The 18,629-nt window shown below is 45.2% G+C and overlaps 1 protein-coding gene across 1 annotated transcript in view; it reads right to left on the reverse strand.

Annotated features, from left to right (window-relative positions):
* Window positions 1–778: 778 nt before the first annotated feature.
* col4a5 (collagen, type IV, alpha 5 (Alport syndrome)) overlaps window positions 779–18,629 on the reverse strand; it is a 95,392-nt gene continuing 77,541 nt past the window's right edge. The window contains exons 41-50 of the mRNA XM_083639676.1: window positions 17,862–17,995; window positions 13,838–13,910; window positions 13,646–13,717; window positions 12,729–12,857; window positions 11,661–11,759; window positions 9,878–10,090; window positions 7,962–8,139; window positions 6,355–6,469; window positions 5,096–5,268; window positions 779–3,751 (exon numbers count right to left, since the gene is read on the reverse strand). Of these exons, the coding sequence (XP_083495802.1) occupies window positions 3,670–3,751; window positions 5,096–5,268; window positions 6,355–6,469; window positions 7,962–8,139; window positions 9,878–10,090; window positions 11,661–11,759; window positions 12,729–12,857; window positions 13,646–13,717; window positions 13,838–13,910; window positions 17,862–17,995 (1,268 nt within the window). The 3' untranslated portion in view covers window positions 779–3,669. The remainder of the gene's footprint in view (window positions 3,752–5,095; window positions 5,269–6,354; window positions 6,470–7,961; window positions 8,140–9,877; window positions 10,091–11,660; window positions 11,760–12,728; window positions 12,858–13,645; window positions 13,718–13,837; window positions 13,911–17,861; window positions 17,996–18,629) is intronic.

Consider the following 18,629-nt stretch of genomic DNA (forward strand, 5'->3'; position numbering starts at 1 on the left):
TTAGTGTGCATATAACAAGTCTAATCATTGATCACTTACCTCAGAAGTTATGTTTTCGGGTCTGTTTGTTAGCAGGATTACGGAAAAAGTACTGGGCTGATTTTCATGACACCTTGTGGAACTGCATAGGCCAAGATGAACCCACTAAGGGAGGGGATCCCATCTCACCCACCAAACGTGCATCACAGCAAACTGGACTAAAAGGTCTGAGTGTCAGTGTGTGTGTGTTACCTGCTATGGCACGGCCATGGGAACAAAAGTTTGTGAAAGAGCAATGTTTGTGTTCAGCAAGATCATCTTCACAAATGAGGATCACTTTGATCATTTTCAAAGCGTATAATGCATTTATTGTAAGGCCATTTTCTGAAAAAACTTTGAAAGTCATACTGGTCACCTGGCGTAATCCAAGTCTCCAAAAGCCCTGAGAGATGCAAAGTTGACTTGAAAAGACATCATTTACACTCAGTTTTTAGCTGAAATCAGATGACCTTGGAGAGCCTGGTAATCCATGGCAATCTCCTTATGTTTATTTGCGTTTGTCTAAGTCAGTGTTAATGTAATTTCATCGGAATTCTGTTGATAGGGAATAGTTTGGACTCAAGTTTATTTCCTGTCTGTTATTGTATTAGCAAACACTGCAACAGGAAGTTAGGGCCAATTTAGAATTGTTATGTTATCAAGTTGAAATGTCTATTGCTGTATGTTTCCTGTACGCGGTAATCGACTGCTATAGTTATTCTGCTGAAGTCTGTCATGATGGTACATTTCCACAGGACAACACTTTGGACATAGTGTTTATTTCAGTCTTAAAAGTTTATAACAACTTCTGGATAACATGACATGAAAACAAAAAAATAAAATAAACAAAAAAATAAAAATAAAAACATTACAAAAAAAGTAATACACGTTCGCACCCAAGGTTGACAAAATGAGAATTCATAAAAGCAGTTTTGGGGGGGAAATAAAATAAAAAATAAAATCACAACCCCCCCCCCCCCCCCCAACAGGTCTTGTAGACTTACAGTACATCGGGAATCTGTACACCTGATCGGAGTGTGTTGCACCTGATTTAAACGCAGCATAGACACTGAAACCTGCTTTGGCTTCAACAGCGTCGAGTGTGAACACTTCGATCTGGTGTCAGACGCGAATTCATGTCGGCAAAAAGTGGATTTGAAACCAGGATCTGGGGGTGCAGACTGAAATAGAGCTTGTGGCAAAACGGGGCACCCCCCCCGCCCCCCTCCAAAAAGAACCACGACCAAAGCCCAGCACCTATAACATGTTTTATTTAAAAAAATATCGGGAACACAATTAATTCAAATCCTTTCTCGCATGAATATCTGTAACATTCCCCAATCAATAGCCTACCTAAAAGCAGATTCCCAGTTCGACATTGATTATTATTACTACAAATTGAATACAAAAGGTTTAAGCGATTGGCATTGTTAATATCATACAAGACTGTTGTGTCTCGGGGGAAAATGGCTCTGTCTGTGCTCAGTAGTTAGCTTCATTTTCGCTGAAATGCATGACCTTTTTTATTCTGGTTGAAAATAGTGAACAATCTCCCCGCAGCCGAATAAAGTTTATATACCTTTTTTCCTCTTTTTTCAAATATATATTTATTATATATAAAATACTGTTTCATTCATAAAAGCCTTACTTTGTACAATATCTGAGTGGATGTGTGTCAGTGAGCGATGAGGTGAATGATATGAGTGTGCAACCCGTTCTCAATGCCAACCCGTCAAAAAGGGACGTTCGGTCAGGAACCCTTGCCGTCACGTGCCGAAGAGAAAGATGGCCCCCTCCTGTCAGAAATCAACGGTGCGGGCGAGGGCTACTCACAAGCAGTGTTGGGGGTAACTCATTACAAAAGTAACATATATTACATGTAATATATTACTTTTAGCAGTAACTCAGTAATATAACTTATTACTTATGGGATTTCAGTAATATTATACCAGTTACTTTGCCAAGTAACTCAATTCAAATTTTTTTTTAAATCAAAGCACATACAATAATTTCCTAATCAAACTGTGTTTTTATACAAATAACCACTACAGATGACAATAACACAGGAAAAGAATAACATTTAGAATTTTGGATTGTTTACACTGAGTTCAAGGCGGTTGAAAATAATTTTCGGGATGGTTCCGGGGCAGCGATGTCATTTTGCTGCTGCTGTTGTTTTGGTAAAAGTAATGCAAAAGTAGTGTAATAAGTAACGAGTTACTCTACACAGACGGTAATATTGTAAAGTAACGCATTACTTTCAAATGAAAGTAACTAGTAATATGTAGTATATTACATTTTGAAAGTAACTTGCCCAACACTGGTCACGAGTCATCAGACGATGTAAGCACGATGTAAGCACTCCCGACTTGCAGTTTTCTCGTCACGAGAGAGCTGGTTCGCCCCGGGTAGGCTCCGCCCCAGACCGGAGAAAAATGACAGGAGAGGGGAACCCCCTCCGTTATAAAGTGACAGAAAGGGGCCCTGACCAAACGTACGTTTTTGACGGGTTTGGAGTGAGAGTGTGTTGCCAGTGTGTGTTTGTGTGTGTGTGTGTGTGTGTGTGTGTGTGCGCACGCGTGAGTGTGTGAGTGAGTGAGTAGACTCAGCTCTCAGTCTTAATCCGTTTCACTACTGTTTGGTGGTTAGGTGGCGCTGTTGGCGCCGCTCACCAAACGTCTGGAAACCCGAGACTAGTGAGTGAGTGAGCAAGCGAGCTAAAAAGAACCTGGAAGATTTTCTCATAACAAATAGCTGGTACCGATTCATGACCTAATACACTAAAAAAAAAAGTGTTTTACACAATATACACATTATATTACTTACAAAAAAATGGAGAAAGAAGACGTCGGCCTATCGTTAGAAGGCTGGGCTACAGCAGGGTTAGTACCACCAAATGAAACGGAACAACAGAAAAATGACGGAGAGAGAGAGCGAGAGCGAGAGAGAGAGAGAGAGAGAGAGAGAGAGAGAGAGAGAGAAGTAGAGTTTGTGAACAAAAGGCAGTCAGTCTCACTAAGGAAAGCTCATCGTCAGTGCATCTTATTATCTTGGATGTTTCCGAAGTCAAAGTGCCGATTTGGTAACCGTGGAGACCATCCGCTCCTCAAAAAAAATAAAATTAAAATAAAAAAATATGGAGCACTTCTCTCATGTGCTACAAACGTGCTACATACATTTCTAATATGTAGCACATGTTTTTGCACCTATGTCAAAAGTGATTTTCTTTAAGAGAGAGAAAGGAGAGGGAAACAATTCTTCTCCTGGGAGAGAAGAGAGAATGGAAAAAGAAGCACTTTAATGCACCGCCATGGCACCATTTTTGTTGATATTTTTCTGTTTTCATTTTGAGGTACTTCTCTTAAGAAAAATGAAGACTAAATATAAGATTTATTTATGTCATTTTTCTTTTCTTTTTGCTGTGTTGCACAGTAGCACCATTGTTTTAGTTGTTGTAGTTTTTTTTTTTTGTATTTTCCGGAAGACAATGCACCATTGGAATTCCACCTCGTCGCCACGACGACGGCCTATCCGTCACTGTGACGACAACAACGTCACCGCCACCCTCCTCGTCGCCTAATTATCCAATCATCTCGTGTTGTCGGTTGGGGTGTCCCCGGCAACGGCAGTTGGGCTGGTTGCCGTGCGCTGTTACGTCCTCTTCATGCAGACCACGCAACGGCTGACGCGCGTCCGTAGGTTTCCCGCCTTCAGAGTCTCCGACTGGGGCTTCCTGTGAGGGCCGACAGGAGATACAGTATATGAGGTACAGAAGATACGTATTTGAAAAAAGAAATTAAAAGAAAACAGTTCTGAGATAAATATATGAAAAAAAGAGAAAGATTCTGAGATACAGTATATACCCGTATATGAAAAAAAGAGAGAGGGGGGGTGCATTTACACTTTAGGAATTTTGAAAGGGGAAGGCCACACATTTTAAGAACATGTTTATAAAAAAAATATATATTTATCTGTAATTGAATGTATTTCCGGTTTTGACTGTATTTAACCGTCATGTCCGCCTACTGTGGCACAACACTGAAGAAGGCCTACTCGCCGAAACTTGTTTGTTGCTGTGCTGCTGCCCCAGACTAAGGTATTAAAACCTCTAAAATGACGTTTTTTTGTGTGCTGGCTTTTCTGTTGTGACTTGATATTACATGTGCCCTGCACCGAAGTTGCATCATTTTTTGGAGTGTGCTCGCTTTTCACTTTTTCCCTCACACATTTTAAGAATTCATTATTTCTGTGCCCCACGACAGACAGTGGTCTACGGTGGCCGGGCAGAAGCTGTAGGACCAGTGTTTCTCAAACCTTTTCAGACCAAGGACCACTTAAACCAATGGAAAAAACTCGGGGACCACCTAACTCCCAAAACATCCCCAAAAACAATAGGCCTACTACTTCAACTGTAAATTACAAATTACAGGCTAATTAAATGACAAATAGCAGTACAATTAATCCCATTTTTGGCTTCCCACAATTATGAAAACAAGATAACTGATATAAAAATATATATGTAATTTATTTTAGTTAGTCCATTTACCCTTTTTTTTTTTTACATTTATTTCTCCTGTTCAGTTCAAATATATTCAAAGTTCAAAGAAAGTTTTTTCAAGTTCAATAAATGCACAATGTTGCCAAAGTCAAATAGGCTATCTTTTGCCATCTTCAAGTTGCATTCAGTGATGTTTTTGTGTTCAAATAAGTGTTAAATGGCTCTGTATTCTGACAGCAATTACTGAAATAGAGTGTTTGGTCAGTAACTTGGAACTCCCAACCCCCCGCTGTATGCCTACTCTTGTCTCTCTCCTGTAGCCCTGCAGGCAGAGTGGACGTATCTCCGCAACCGTAAGTCGTAGAGAGTCAGGGGTGATGGCATTGGATTCGGGGTGAAAAAATACATATAGTCCTTTATAGGCAACGTGATCTGACCTTGAGTTTCCCAGAGAATGTAAACATTTCTCTGATTGGATAGTGGGAAGTAAAAAAAAAAAGGAAAAAAATACTACTTGCGGACCACTAGGGGGCGCCCGCGGACCACTGTTTGAGAAACACTGCTGTAGGAGATGTGTACCTGAACATCTCGTTGGGGTCGACGGTGGCCAGCCAGAAGCTGTAGGAGTTGCCGTAGTAGTTGCAGGTCCCTCGGCCGTGGCACTCGATGAAGGGAGCGCTGCGGAACTCCTCCAGACAGGAGCCGGGCGACGCCAGGGCCTGGCCGGAGCCCTCCGCCCCCGCACTGGTGTGCTGTGGAGGAGGGGAAGAAGAAGGGCGCTTACCGTATGTTTACACTCAGTTCTTGGTCTCTAAGTACTTCACTCAAATAGAGACGTATTTCTGTCCGTTTTTGTTGCTAAAACATGGCGGAAACAATGAAGAAAAAATGCATCACGGAACCAATCCAGAGTCATTAGGGTGGCCCTTTTTTGCAGAAGGGGCGGTGACATGCACAAGTCGTGTGCTTGCAAATGGATAAAATGGGATCAAATAACATAATGTTGCTTTGGACTTCCTCCATTTTCAATGTTTTACAAAGTTTTCTCCGCAAAGCGGCGTAGGTTCGTTAGCGGCCGTTCTTGCCGCCATTCTAGCAACTTTCTTACATTTAGAAGTCCCCAGACGATTGGTAGCAGGAGCTCTCCAATCGTCTGGCATCACGGGACTAAGTTATGTTTAGTCTGCTGTCTAAATAAGAGGTAATTTACACCTGGCGTTAACATGTGGTTTCTGTCATCAGATTGCAATCAGATTGTGTTTTATCACTTGAAAGTACAGGTGTGAACACCCCCAAAACGTATTGAAGAAGGATTGCAATCTGATCAGCCAAACCACCTCCGGAGGTGGTCAGGGATGCATTGTGTACACATTGAACACAAGTGTAAATGCAATGTGATCTCTCAATCTGGATACAGCAACTTTATGTGGATTGAGAGGACAACCATTTCTGTTATCAGATTGCAATCTGATGGCTGAAAACACATGTTAACGCCAGGTCTAAATGACCTCATAGATTTACAGTGTTAGCTGATATGATCTAAACACCAAATCAGTTCAGAAATGAAATAAACCTTTCAGATGCACAGTATAGGGCAGGCGACAGTAGTAGATGTGTGTGTGTGTGTGTGTGTGTGTGTGTGTGTGTGTGTGTGTGTGTGTGCGAACACGTGTGTGAGAGCGTGAGTGAGTGAGTGAGTGAGTGTGTGTGTGTGTGTGTGTGTGTGTGTGTACGAACACGTGTGTGAGAGCGTGAGTGAGTGTGTGTGTGTGTGTGTGTGTGTGCTTGCTGCTTGTGTGCCGTGCATGTGTGTGGTGTGCGTGCAATCAATGTTGTACCATCATGAAGGAGTATCCTATCCACAGAGCTTCCCAGTGATTCGGGCAGTTGGGGATCTGGATGGTCTGACTGTGGATCGCAATCACCATGGCTGGAGCTTCACACACTGAACACCTAGACACACAGAGAGAGAGAGAGAGAGAGAGAGAGAGAGAGAGAGAGACAGAGAGACAGAGAGAGAGAGAGAGAGAGAGAGAGAGAGAGACAGACAGACAGACAGAGAGAGATTTAAATATTGGATTTGACGTCAGATGCCAATTTCAGTAGGCATTCTTTTTACCATTAGATTGTCAGGCTTTACAACTTTACACAGGTTTGTGTTGGGGGGGTGGAGTTACTCTGTAAGACATCCCTCTCTCCCTCCACTCCTCCCTCTGACATCCCTCTCTCCCTCCACTCCTCCCTCTGACATCCCTCTCTCCCTCCACTCCTCCCTCTGACATCCCTCTCTCTCTCCTCTCCTCCCTCTGACATCCCTCTCTCCCTCCTATTCTCCCTCTGACATCCCTCTCTCCCTCCTATTCTCCCTCTGACATCCCTCTCTCTTTCCTCTCCTCCCTCTGACATCCCTCTCTCCCTCCTCTCCTCCCTCTGACATCCCTCTCTCCCTCTGACATCCCTCTCTCCCTCCACTCCTCCCTCTGACATCTCTCTCACCCTCCCCTCCTCCCTCTCTCCCTCCCCTCCTCCCTCTGACATCCCTCTCTCCCTCCACTCCTCCCTCTGACATCCCTCTCTCTCTCCTCTCCTCCCTCTGACATCCCTCTCTCCCTCCACTCCTCCATCTCTCCCTCCCCTCCTCCCTCTGGCATCCCTCTCTCCCTCCCCTCCTCCCTCTTTCTCCCTCCCCTCCTCCCTCTGGCATCCCTCTCTCCCTCCCCTTCTCCCTCTGGCATCCCTCTCTCCCTCCCCTCCTCCCTCTTTCTCCCTCCCCTCCTCCCTCTGGCATCCCTCTCTCCCTCCCCTCCTCCCTCTCTCCCTCCCCTCCTCCATCTCTCCCTCCACTCCTCCCTCTGGCATCTCTCTCCCTCCACTCCTCCCTCTGACATCCCACTCTCCCTCCACTCCTCCCTCTGACATCCCTCTCTCCCTCCCCTCCTCCCTCTTTCTCCCTCCCCTCCTCCCTCTGGCATCCCTCTCTTCCTCCCCTCCTCCCTCTCTCCCTCCCCTCCTCCATCTCTCCCTCCACTCCTCCCTCTGGCATCTCTCTCCCTCCACTCCTCCCTCTGACATCCATCTCTCCCTCCACTCCTCCCTCTGCCATCTCTCTCCCTCCACTCCTCCCTCTGACATCCCTCTCTCCCTCCACTCCTCCCTCTGACATCCCTCTCTCCCTCCACTCCTCCCTCTGACATCCCTCTCTCCCTCCACTCCTCCCTCTGACATCCCTCTCTCCCTCCACTCCTCCCTCTGACATCCCTCTCTCCCTCCACTCCTCCCTCTGACATCCCTATCTCCCTCCACTCCTCCCTCCCTCCCTCCCCTCCTCCCTCTGGCATCCCTCTCTCCCTCCACTCCTCGCTCTGACATCCCTCTCTCCCTCCCCTCCTCCCTCTCTCCCTCCCCTCCTCCCTCTTTCTCCCGCCCCTCCTCCCTCAGAACCCACCTGCTGATGAAAGGCTTGATGCCCTCTCCGGTGACGGGGGACATGGCCATGGGCATGGGCTCGGGGGTGGACAGCCAGTAGGAGTAGTCGTTGCGGGAGGCGAAGTTGCAGACGTTGTTGATGTTGCAGAACATGAAGGGCATGGTGCTGAAGCGGCGCAGACAGCTGCCGGCCGTGCCTGGGAGAGGAGGGGGGAGGAGTCCAGTTAAGTTTGTGGTCAAGTGATTTACAGAGCAGCGAAAGACGTGAATTCAAATCAAATCAACGGATATCCAAGATTAGGGAAACAGATTTCAGAGGTAGTCAGAATTTCATGTTTTAAAGGGGGTCTATTATGCTCATTTCCAATCTATAGTTTATTCTGGGAATCACAAAAAACAACTATATGTATTTATCTTGTACTGTCCCATTATGCAGCTCCTCAGTTCAGCATCTGTCTGACTGTTTTAGCTCCTGTCTTTTTAAGACCTCCCTGCCGATGAGCCCACTATGTTCTGATTGGCCAGCTTTTCGGTATCAGAGTCGTGTTAAGTGACTGCCGGTGAAAAACCAACACTTCCTGCTATACTGCTTCATATTAAAAGCCTTTAAATGACTAAATAACTGGAGACTTTTATTGAGAAGAATTTACAGAAAATAAAATGTGTTCCACACCAAATTAGCTTGAATTAGCTTAGCTTTGTTAAAAACGGGTCAAAGCAAGAAGATTTGGAGATACTGTATTTGTGCAGCGAATCAGAAATGATGCAGGGAGGAATATTCAGAAACAGCCACAGCGCACACTGTAACGGAGCGGACAGGTGAACGTGCACGCTGTGCTGGAGCAATGACCCTATAAGGTAATGCCTCCCTATCTGACGCCACCTAGAGCTGAAAGTAGAACAAAACATTGCTAATCTAGCGTTCAGAGCAGTCTGAATCCTGTGATCTTTGCTCACGGAGATAACGTTCACATACGTTTACCTCATTACTTGAAACTTCCACCATGTTTCATATGAACATCCAACATCGTAACATTAAATATATGACACAAAATAAGTACAAGCATAATAGGCCCCCTTGAAATGTCATAGTTTGATGTCATGCTGTCTGTGTTTAAATGTTAGTATTAACGTTGCCTCTTGGCCAGGTCTAGGTTTCCGCTAGTCGGCTATAGAGACACTGCGTAACGCGTCATCATTCAGAAGCCACGCCCAAGACGGGGGAAAACAGAACCCCCCCCCTCCAATCCTGGCGTTCTCCTATGTCACGTGCATGGTTGCGTGTTGCACAAAAAGATCGTATACACGGAAGATGAACACTTCAACTTACTTCCTTGACAGCTAGATCCACATTTTTCTTCTCGCCAATTCTCAATGGCTTCCTTGTTTTGCTCAGGAGTACAAAAAAACTTTAACTGCCGATTTTTTACATTTGTTGTCTGCGCAGCCCACCACACAACAGCTTTTAGCTATGTTTAATTCAAGGAAAATGACGCTGGTGTGTGGAAATGAACGGAGCTTTTCCCCCGTGATGGGCGTGGCCTATTTCATGCAGTGTCTCTATAGTGCATGCAATGTTGGACGTCACATGCCAATTTGCATATCAATAACTACAGTCCACGCTCGCATGGTGATTGGCCTGAAGGTCCAAACTCCGCCCAGCCATCCCCAATTACTTTTCACCAAGGGCCACATTTTGCTGAGGGCCGAGGCCATCTCATGAAGTGGCACCTCTGAATGACACACAATAACACAGCAGGGTTGTGGCGGTTGCTTGCCATCCAATACTGCAGATATTGTGACAGTAAGAGAGTAGCCGGCTGGAAAAGTTGTAATGTCCGGCCATTTAGCTGGCGCCTATGGGAAACCCTGTACGACCATGTGAAACAGTGTGAGTTCCTGGGTCAAATAAACAACCGAGTGAAGGCTGCGTACCGAGGTCCTGTCCGTGCGCGCGCTCGTTGCCCTGCACGTACAGCAGGGAGTAGCCGTCGTAGATCAGGCTGGTTCCGTCAGGGCAGAAGGGGATGTCCTGGCCCTGGCTGTGCCGCGTGATGAGGAAGCCGTGGGACGTGGAGGCGGAGCCGGGAGAACCGGGGGGACCCTGCAGACCGTCTGAGCCCGGGGGACCGGGGTATCCACGCTGACCTGGGATCAGCACACAGACACAGTCAAATTAACCACGCTGACCTGAGATCAGCACACGCACACAGTCATATTAACCACGCTGACCTGGGATCAGCACACGCACACAGTCATATTAACCACGCTGACCTGGGATCAGCACACAGACACAGTCATATTAACCACGCTGACCTGGGATCAGCACACACACACAGTCATATTAACCACGCTGACCTGAGATCAGCACACAGACACAGTCATATTAACCACGCTGACCTGGGATCATCACACGCACACAGTCATATTAACCACGCTGACCTGAGATCAGCACACGCACACAGTCATATTAACCATGCTGACCTGGGATCAGCACACAGACACAGTCATATTAACCATGCTGACCTGGGATCAGCACACAGACACAGTCATATTAACCACGCTGACCTGGGATCAGCACACAGACACAGTCATATTAACCACGCTGACCTGAGATCAGCACACGCACACAGTCATATTAACCATGCTGACCTGGGATCAGAGTAGGATAGGCCAGATTAGGCTGTAGATTAGCTAGATACTATGTCCCAGTTAGCTCTGGTTAATGCTTAGAGTAGTCAGTTGTCTGATCTTCCCCCCCCCCCCCGCCTCCTCTCTTTCCATGCTCTTCCCTCCCCCGCCGCCTCTTCCCACGTTCCCCCTGCTCTCCCCCCCCTGCACCCTCCCACCTCTCCTTCTCTGTTCTCTCCTCCTCTCTGTCCTCTCCCCTCTCTCACATTCCCCCTGCACTCCTTCCCCTGCACCCTCCCACCTCTCCTTCTCTGCTCTCTCCTCCTCTCTGTCCTCTCTGGGGGGGGGGGGGGGGGGGAGGGGGCGGAGAGGTCTGTTCCCTCCCCCGCCTCCTCCTCCCGCGTTCCCCCTGCTCTCCCTCCCCTGCACCCTCCCACCTCTCCTTCTCTGTTCTCTCCTCCTCTCCCCCTGCACTCCTTCCCCTGCACCCTCCCACCTCTCCTTCTCTGTTCTCTCCTCCTCTCTGTCCCCCCAGCTAGCCCCCCTCTCCTCCCTCCCCCTGCTCTCTTCTCCCCCACACCTCCCCTCCCTTCCCCTCTCCTGCTCTCTCCTCTTGCTCCTTCCCCACCTCCTATACCCTCCAACATCTCCCATTCCCTCCCCACCCCATCACTCTCTCACATTCCCCCTGCTATTCTCCCTTCTCCTGCGCTCTCCTCTGCTCTCCCCTCATTCCTATATTTTCTATATTATCAATTGTTCAAATGTTATCTTTATTCTGTATATTCTTGTTACTGTTGTGTCAGCTAGAATTAGTTAGACATACTTTCTGTGAAGCCCTCTGAGACATGCTTGTGAATTAGGGCTATATAAATAAACTTGACTTGACTTGACTTGATCAGCACACGCACACAGTCATGTCAGGATGGGAAGATGAGAGAGAGAGAGAGAGAGAGAGAGAGAGAGAGAGAGCGAGAGAGAGAGAGAGAGAGAGAGAGAGAGAGAGAGAGAGAGAGCTTCACCCAGAAATGAGGTAATAGTGAATTGAATGGTGTCAGTTTGTGGTTCTGGTCCCCGCTCCACTCACCAGGCTGTCCGGCCGGTCCAGAATCTCCTTTCCTGCCGGGGCCACCACTGAAGCCGGGGGGCCCCTCCATACCAGAATCTCCGGGGCCGCCAGGCCCACCTGAGGGCAGGCAGAGACAAGAGTTTAGAGACGTCACCTTCATTCTAATACAATGCAAAGTCACTGATAGAGCAGTAATGACTCTCTATAGGTGGGACAGGGTTGATGTTTTCACCCTGTTTAATCTATTAGCCGTCTGTTAGCAGGATAACTCCAAAGGTTATGAACTGATTGGTATGAAACGTGGCACAACGGGGCAAAGAATCACCGAGTAACTTTCTGCAACTATTGATGAAGCGGAGGGTGGGGGACAGTGGGCGTGGCCAATCAGCAGACAGAAGTAGAGGCAAACCCTCCATTGTTGTCCCCATCAAACAACATGGAGGCACTGAAGAGCTCATTTCCAGTTGAGAGACACATCCGGCCTGCAAATCTTTTCCAAAACTCGCCACAGAGGTAGAAGGGCGGCACCTAATAGAAACCTGACAGAACTACAGTACAGCTGCTCGGTTATGTCGTCTTGTGATCAAATGTTTAACAGTGGCAAGAATTTGAACAGGCAGATCTCATCTCATGTCCCATTTCAGGTCAAGAACTTAGCTTTTGATGAAAACCTGCATACATGGAACTAGAGGTCTTCATGGGTATTCATGGTATTACAAATGAGGGATAAACAGACCCGTGACCCGTGGTGATAGAATCAGACCCGACCCGGACCATAACTGACCATAATAAATATGGACCCGGACCCGTACGTGTCTCGGGTCGGGTCCCGGGTCCTAGTAGACCCGTAAAGACCTCTACATGGAACCTGCATACATTGACAACTGTGATCCTAGTGTGAGAGTGGTGGGTTTTCTAGATGCACAGAACACATGCGGGGAAAAACATGCTAACAGGATCCACACTTTGTTGGATGATTATTTTGGACTCAGGCTAATTGAAACTCTCTTCGGGTCTCAATGGAGCAGAAACTGTGCCGTGACCTGCTGTACTCCAGGACCCTTCCCAGAGTTCGACAGCACCCACCTGGAAGTCCCTCCCGGCCTGGGGAACCTGGGGGTCCCCTGAGACCGGGCAGGCCCTGAGAACCGGGGCGCCCTGGCTCTCCTTTCACCACGGTTGTGCCTGCTGCTGGACCGGGTATTCCTGGAAGGCCTGGAGGTCAGAGAGCACAGAGGGAATATATTACATGTGATTAGAAACTTATTTTTATTTGGTACATGTATATTGTGTTAGTGTTTTCCCTGAAATTTAACACGTAGATGTTTATATTGATCTCAATTGAGAAATTCGATAGTTTGTACTGATTGCAATTAAGAAATTCAATGTTTATTGATTTCAATGAATAATCTCAATAGTTTGCATTGATTTTAATGAAGAATTTCAATCGTTTGCATTGATTTCAATGGAGAATTTCAATGGTTTGTATTGTTTTCAATGAAGAATTTCAAAAGTTTGCATTGATTTCAAATGAGAATTTCAATGGTTTGTATTGATTTCAATAGAGAATTTCAATAGCTTGTATTGATTTCAATGAAGAACTTCAATAGTTTGTATTAATTTCAATGGAGAAATTCAATGGTTTGTACTAACTGCAATTAAGAAATGCAATGGTTTGTATTGATTTCAATGAATAATCTCAATAGTTTGCATTGATTTTAATGAAGAATCTCAATAGTTTGTATTGATTTCAATGGAGAATTTCAGGAGTGTGTGTTTGTGATATACATGTAGTATTCTTTGGATCTCATGATGATACATAGCTCAAGAATTAAACATAAATAATTTACTTAACAAGCACAAATAGTTGATGCAATGAGTAAAACAGGATATCAAGACTAACCCAAAGGTAGGCTGATACTGACTTGAGAATTTAAATTGACTCTAACAGCTTTCGCTTTAACGTTATTCCTCAAATGTAAATGTAAACTGTATTCACTCACCCGAAGGGCCCATATCTCCGGGGTCACCAGGACCTCCAGAGGAACCGGGACGTCCTGAGTCTCCCTTGGCTCCTGACAAGACAAAAAGCAGACACAATCAACTTTGTGCCCTGTTTGTTTCCAAGCTTGATCAATCACAAGACCTTTTTGCACGTGAAATATAATTGGGAAACGTCATGGCTCTGGACTAACCGGGGAATCCGGGAACGCCGGGCAGACCGATGTCTCCCTTCAGACCAGAAGCGCCAGGAAGACCGGAGGGACCCTGGTCACATGACACGGGACAGGTCAGAGGTCAGGAGAGTTAGATCACACCCGACAATCACATGCCGACAGCGGTGTGGCACATCCAATGACACACACACACACACACACACACACACACACACACACACACACACACACACACACACACGATATCTTTGAATTTAACTTGCTTGTCCCAAGAAATTTAAGGTGCTTTAAAGTAGGGATGCACGATAATTATCGGACGGATAAATTATCGGCCGATCTGGCCATTTTGCCTTATTATTTCTTTTTCCGATAATGGCCTTTTTCCCATAAATTAGCAGCCGATAATAATCATGCTTTATTTTTTGCCTCGGAAGCTGACCTTTTGTTGTCGCACACTCGTGACATCACAGCTGCAACGCAAACATGGCTGCTGCCAGTGTGTTGCTGTTTTTCAGTTTCAGAATGATCAGAAAGCTACTGTAATTTGTCCCACACAGGTTCCGAGAGGAGGGGAAACCTCTAAGCTGGCATTACGTTAAACCAAAGCTGGCGATGATGCAGCGGATATGTTTGTTGTTTTTGTTAGCGAGTTTTGTTAGCATTAGCATTAGACAGGCGACTACAGCTAGCTGGCCACTGCGCGAGACACCCTGAGCTGCCTGCTAGCCAAGTCATTCTGTGGGAACCAACTCATGGAAGGATGAACCCAGGATGACCAATTAAGACCATGGTCAACACCCTAAAAGAGGACTGCGGAGCTGTAACAACTGGGGAGCTACGCTCCCTGATGGAAGCACGAGACGTGTGGAAGATCCGACATCGTGCCCGACGGCGGCCATCCCGGCCTGAGTCGATGCAGTGAGTGAGTTAGCATTAGCTCGTAGCGCGGCCTACCCTGCAGGCTTGTCCACTTGGCAGACAAACTGTGACATTTACAGTATGTGGCTTGTGATCAAACAGCCCCGCAAAAGCACTTAATACACAGAGCTGGGGTAAACTTATAGAAACTAATGGAACCCCTTTACCCGAAATGAAACATCCAGGGATTGTGTATTTAACTCCAAAAAACCACTCGCTAACGTTAAGCTAACTGCGCTAGTTAGCGTTGGACAGAGCCATCTAACAGAGCCAATAATGAAAACAAAGGCGCAGTCGCGCACATTAGGCTACATAAAAGCATCAGTCAATCAACATCACATAGTGTCTTTTCTTTAATCTGGTGGCAGCATTTTTCAGTAAAAAGTGAAATGACACAGCTGGTTTATAGTGCCTGCCCCATTCATTGGGCCCAGGCTACAATTCACTGAGAACTGGAACCAATGCAAAATTTGAACAGATCAGTAACATGACAATAAGAGACTAAATTACTATGCCTTTTGTCATTGTGTTTTATCTGCAGACTAAGCAGCTTGGCTTTCCGTTCTATAAAAGCCTTTATTTTTGTATTGACTATAATTGAGTGATACACTTTATTAAAACAATCATATTATATCCGGTTTTCTTTGTTTTGCATTCACAGTGATGTTAGTTAGATTTGGTTAGGTCAGAGCTATGCTCACTACATCCATACATCTACCCTAACCCTTTTTTAACCCCAGGTGTGCATAAAATACAGGTAAAAAATATATATATATATATATATATATATATATATTTTTTTTTTTATTATAATAATTATCGGTTATCGGTATCGGTTATCGGCAGGAGAAGCAGATATTTATCGGTTATCGTATCGGTTGAAAAAAATCCATATTGTGCATCCCTACTTTAAAGTCTTCTTGAACTGAAGTCTTGTTGAATTCATCTGGGATAATTGAGACACTTTTGGGGTTTCATCAGTCCAACAAATCCTTTATGCTAATTTAGCGTGTTAATGGATTATGTTTGGTGTAGCAGTGCTGAATTCAGGTGACTATTGTTTATACTATTGTTTCTATTGATTGTTTCCTTTCTGTTTATATTGTTTCCTTTCTGTTGTATTACAGAACCACACACCTCTGTGCTCCACACACACTCCAGTGAGTGCGTTTACATGCACACAATAAACTGTTTATTAGCGGATTTCTGGAGTTACCTGATTATTCAAGTGGTCATGTAAACAGCATACACGGATAAGCTTTATCCGTTTATAGTCATAAACGGGTTAAGAGAAAACCGATAAACACACCTAGGTTTCTGGCCAATAATCGGTCTTCTCTCTGCATGTATACAGCATAACCAGCTTTCTTTCAGGTTTATACATCTGCGCATGTACACACGTTGCGGGAGAGAGAGGCAGCTGGAGACGCGCGCTGCTCACTCACTCACTCACTGGCCCCTTTCTGCTTCTTCTCCCCGGCCATGGCGCACCACAGCCGGCTTGATGAGATGAAGGTGAGCAGCACAGAGATCCTGCAACAGGCGTTTCCTGACCTGCTGCCTCCCCGTTGCTGCACTGCTATGTTGTAATGTGGATACAGGAGATGACAAATATTTGTCTCGAATTGCGAATAGAACGACGCATTAATAAAACGCATTGGACTCAGTGTGCAAGCCGTGATCTGTGTGTGACGATTTCTTTCAGATGACGGATTAAAAAGATTTATACGAACAAAACGTAGCCTACTCACTCAGCTGTTCAAAACACAAGTTATCCACCACTAAAGACCTTAATTCTCTCGGTTTTCTGACAGCTATTTAAATTCAGTTGGGTCAAGATCTGTATCGTTCATGTTATTTGACGTGCTTCAGTCACCTGCCTGTCTCTGTGCTCTATGCTTGGTAAAGTTGGAAATATATGACAGATTCACACTCCCTAGTTAGACAACGAGATACAAACTAATTTTCACCTAAACCATCCTCCGAGCTGGACAAAGAAGTAATGAAAATGTGATTTTGCATTTTGCAACTTCTTTTGTTGTTTTATTGCGGAATTACCGCTGCCTTCTGGAGAGAAATCCGACTAATTGACTGAATCATGTAAACCCAGGTTTTTCCTATTGTCGGATTATTAAAGTGCATGTAAACGCAGAAATCAGATTATTGCCATAAACTGATTATTCTCAGTTATCCGTTTATTGTTTGCATGTAAACGCACTCATTGTAACCACACTCCAGTCCTTACCTGACCCTCCTGTTACCCACATTGAACCCACAATATTAGACTTATGATCCTACCATGCACTCTTTTTAACCTGAAATATTTTTCAATTACCAAACTAATTTAAAGCAGCTACAAGCAAGATTTTCTATTGTTATTAAACAGTCTAAATTTAATGATGCCTCACATCTTACCTCTAATAGTAGACGAGACCAACGCAGAGTAGTCTCGCTTGAACGCCGAGTGAATTGGCCAGTGTTGTCTTGATCATTAGTCTGTCTGCGGCCGGGGCAGATCAGGAAGTGAAATCAAACGGTTTGCGGCAGCCACTTCGGCCATAACCACAAAATAACCAAATTACTTCCAAACAAACTGTTAGAATATAACGAGAGATGCTCGCGAGAGTAGCAAGCCCCTGGATGTAGCGAGCATGGCGTTCTCCTTGTTTATGGTCTGTTGCTAGGCAGAGCGAAACGGTTGAAGGCAGGCAGCTGCCGTAAACCGTTTCGTTTCACTTCCTGGTCTATCCAGCCCGCTGGAAGACAGACACAGACTCTATAATCATCAAGAGAGCAATCTCCGATTCACACGGCTGTAAGATGTGATGCATCAATATTACATTTAGACTGTTTAATAACAATAGAAAATCTTGCTCGTAGCTGCTTTAATTTAACTTTCTTGGCATAGGTTTTTGTCGAAGAGTTTGTTATTTCTCATTTTTAAGTTGATCTGGGACAAATCAGCCTTTTTGTGGTGCTTGATCACTTCAACATAGTGATTTAATCAATACCAAACACATGCAAGGTAAAGAATCATTGTCATTGGTGTTCTTATACTTGAAAGGGGCAAGTTTGCCGTTTTTGTGCTCGATCCAGTCAAGATACTTCTCAGTTTCGCTCTTACCGGGAATCCAGGACCGCCAAACTCTCCCTTCTGTCCGGGGAAGCCATTCTGGCCGGGAGCGCCGGGAATGCCCTTGTCTCCCTTGTGGCCACCGCTGCCGGGGGGCCCGCGGGGACCCTCTGGGCCAGCCGGACCTTCACACGCACACCGCAAAGGGCAAAAGTCAGGTATGGCAGAGAAATAATATAACCTCCATAGGGTTCTGCATACAACTTGTCATTCATTTTCAGTTTTTCCCATCTTCCTACCAGGGCTGAGGTCAATTTGATGCCATTTGAATCAGTTCAAAAGTGTATTTACTTTTTTATATATATTTTACTGTAAAAAAAAATCATAAATGAAGTCTATTATTAATTAAGAAGTTAGTTCAAATGGAGACTTACATTTATGGAGTGAATAGTATCTTCACTTTATGTTTTGAACTGAAAGAATGGAAAGTGTATTGACCCCTGCCCTGTGTGTCACAGACAGCAGGTATAAACCAATAGAACATCAGGCCATCCTCTGAATTGATATACGTTTACAAATCACCTGCACTAAAAAAAAACACGCAAAACCTCATGGATAAATATGTTAATTTAGTGTGCATTTAGATCTATGGCAGTAAGCTAGCAGAATCCATAAACATATTCACACTTGGAAATGGATTTTCAGGATCGGGAACCAGACTAAGAAGTGAAATGTTTCATTCCTTGAGACAGCCACTACTATATTAGTTAGTAATATATTACTATATTACTAACTAATATACTAACTATTATAATTGAC

This window comes from Poromitra crassiceps (genome assembly GCF_964638095.1).
Source record: "Poromitra crassiceps genome assembly, chromosome: 7".
Lineage (NCBI taxonomy): Eukaryota > Metazoa > Chordata > Actinopteri > Beryciformes > Melamphaidae > Poromitra > Poromitra crassiceps.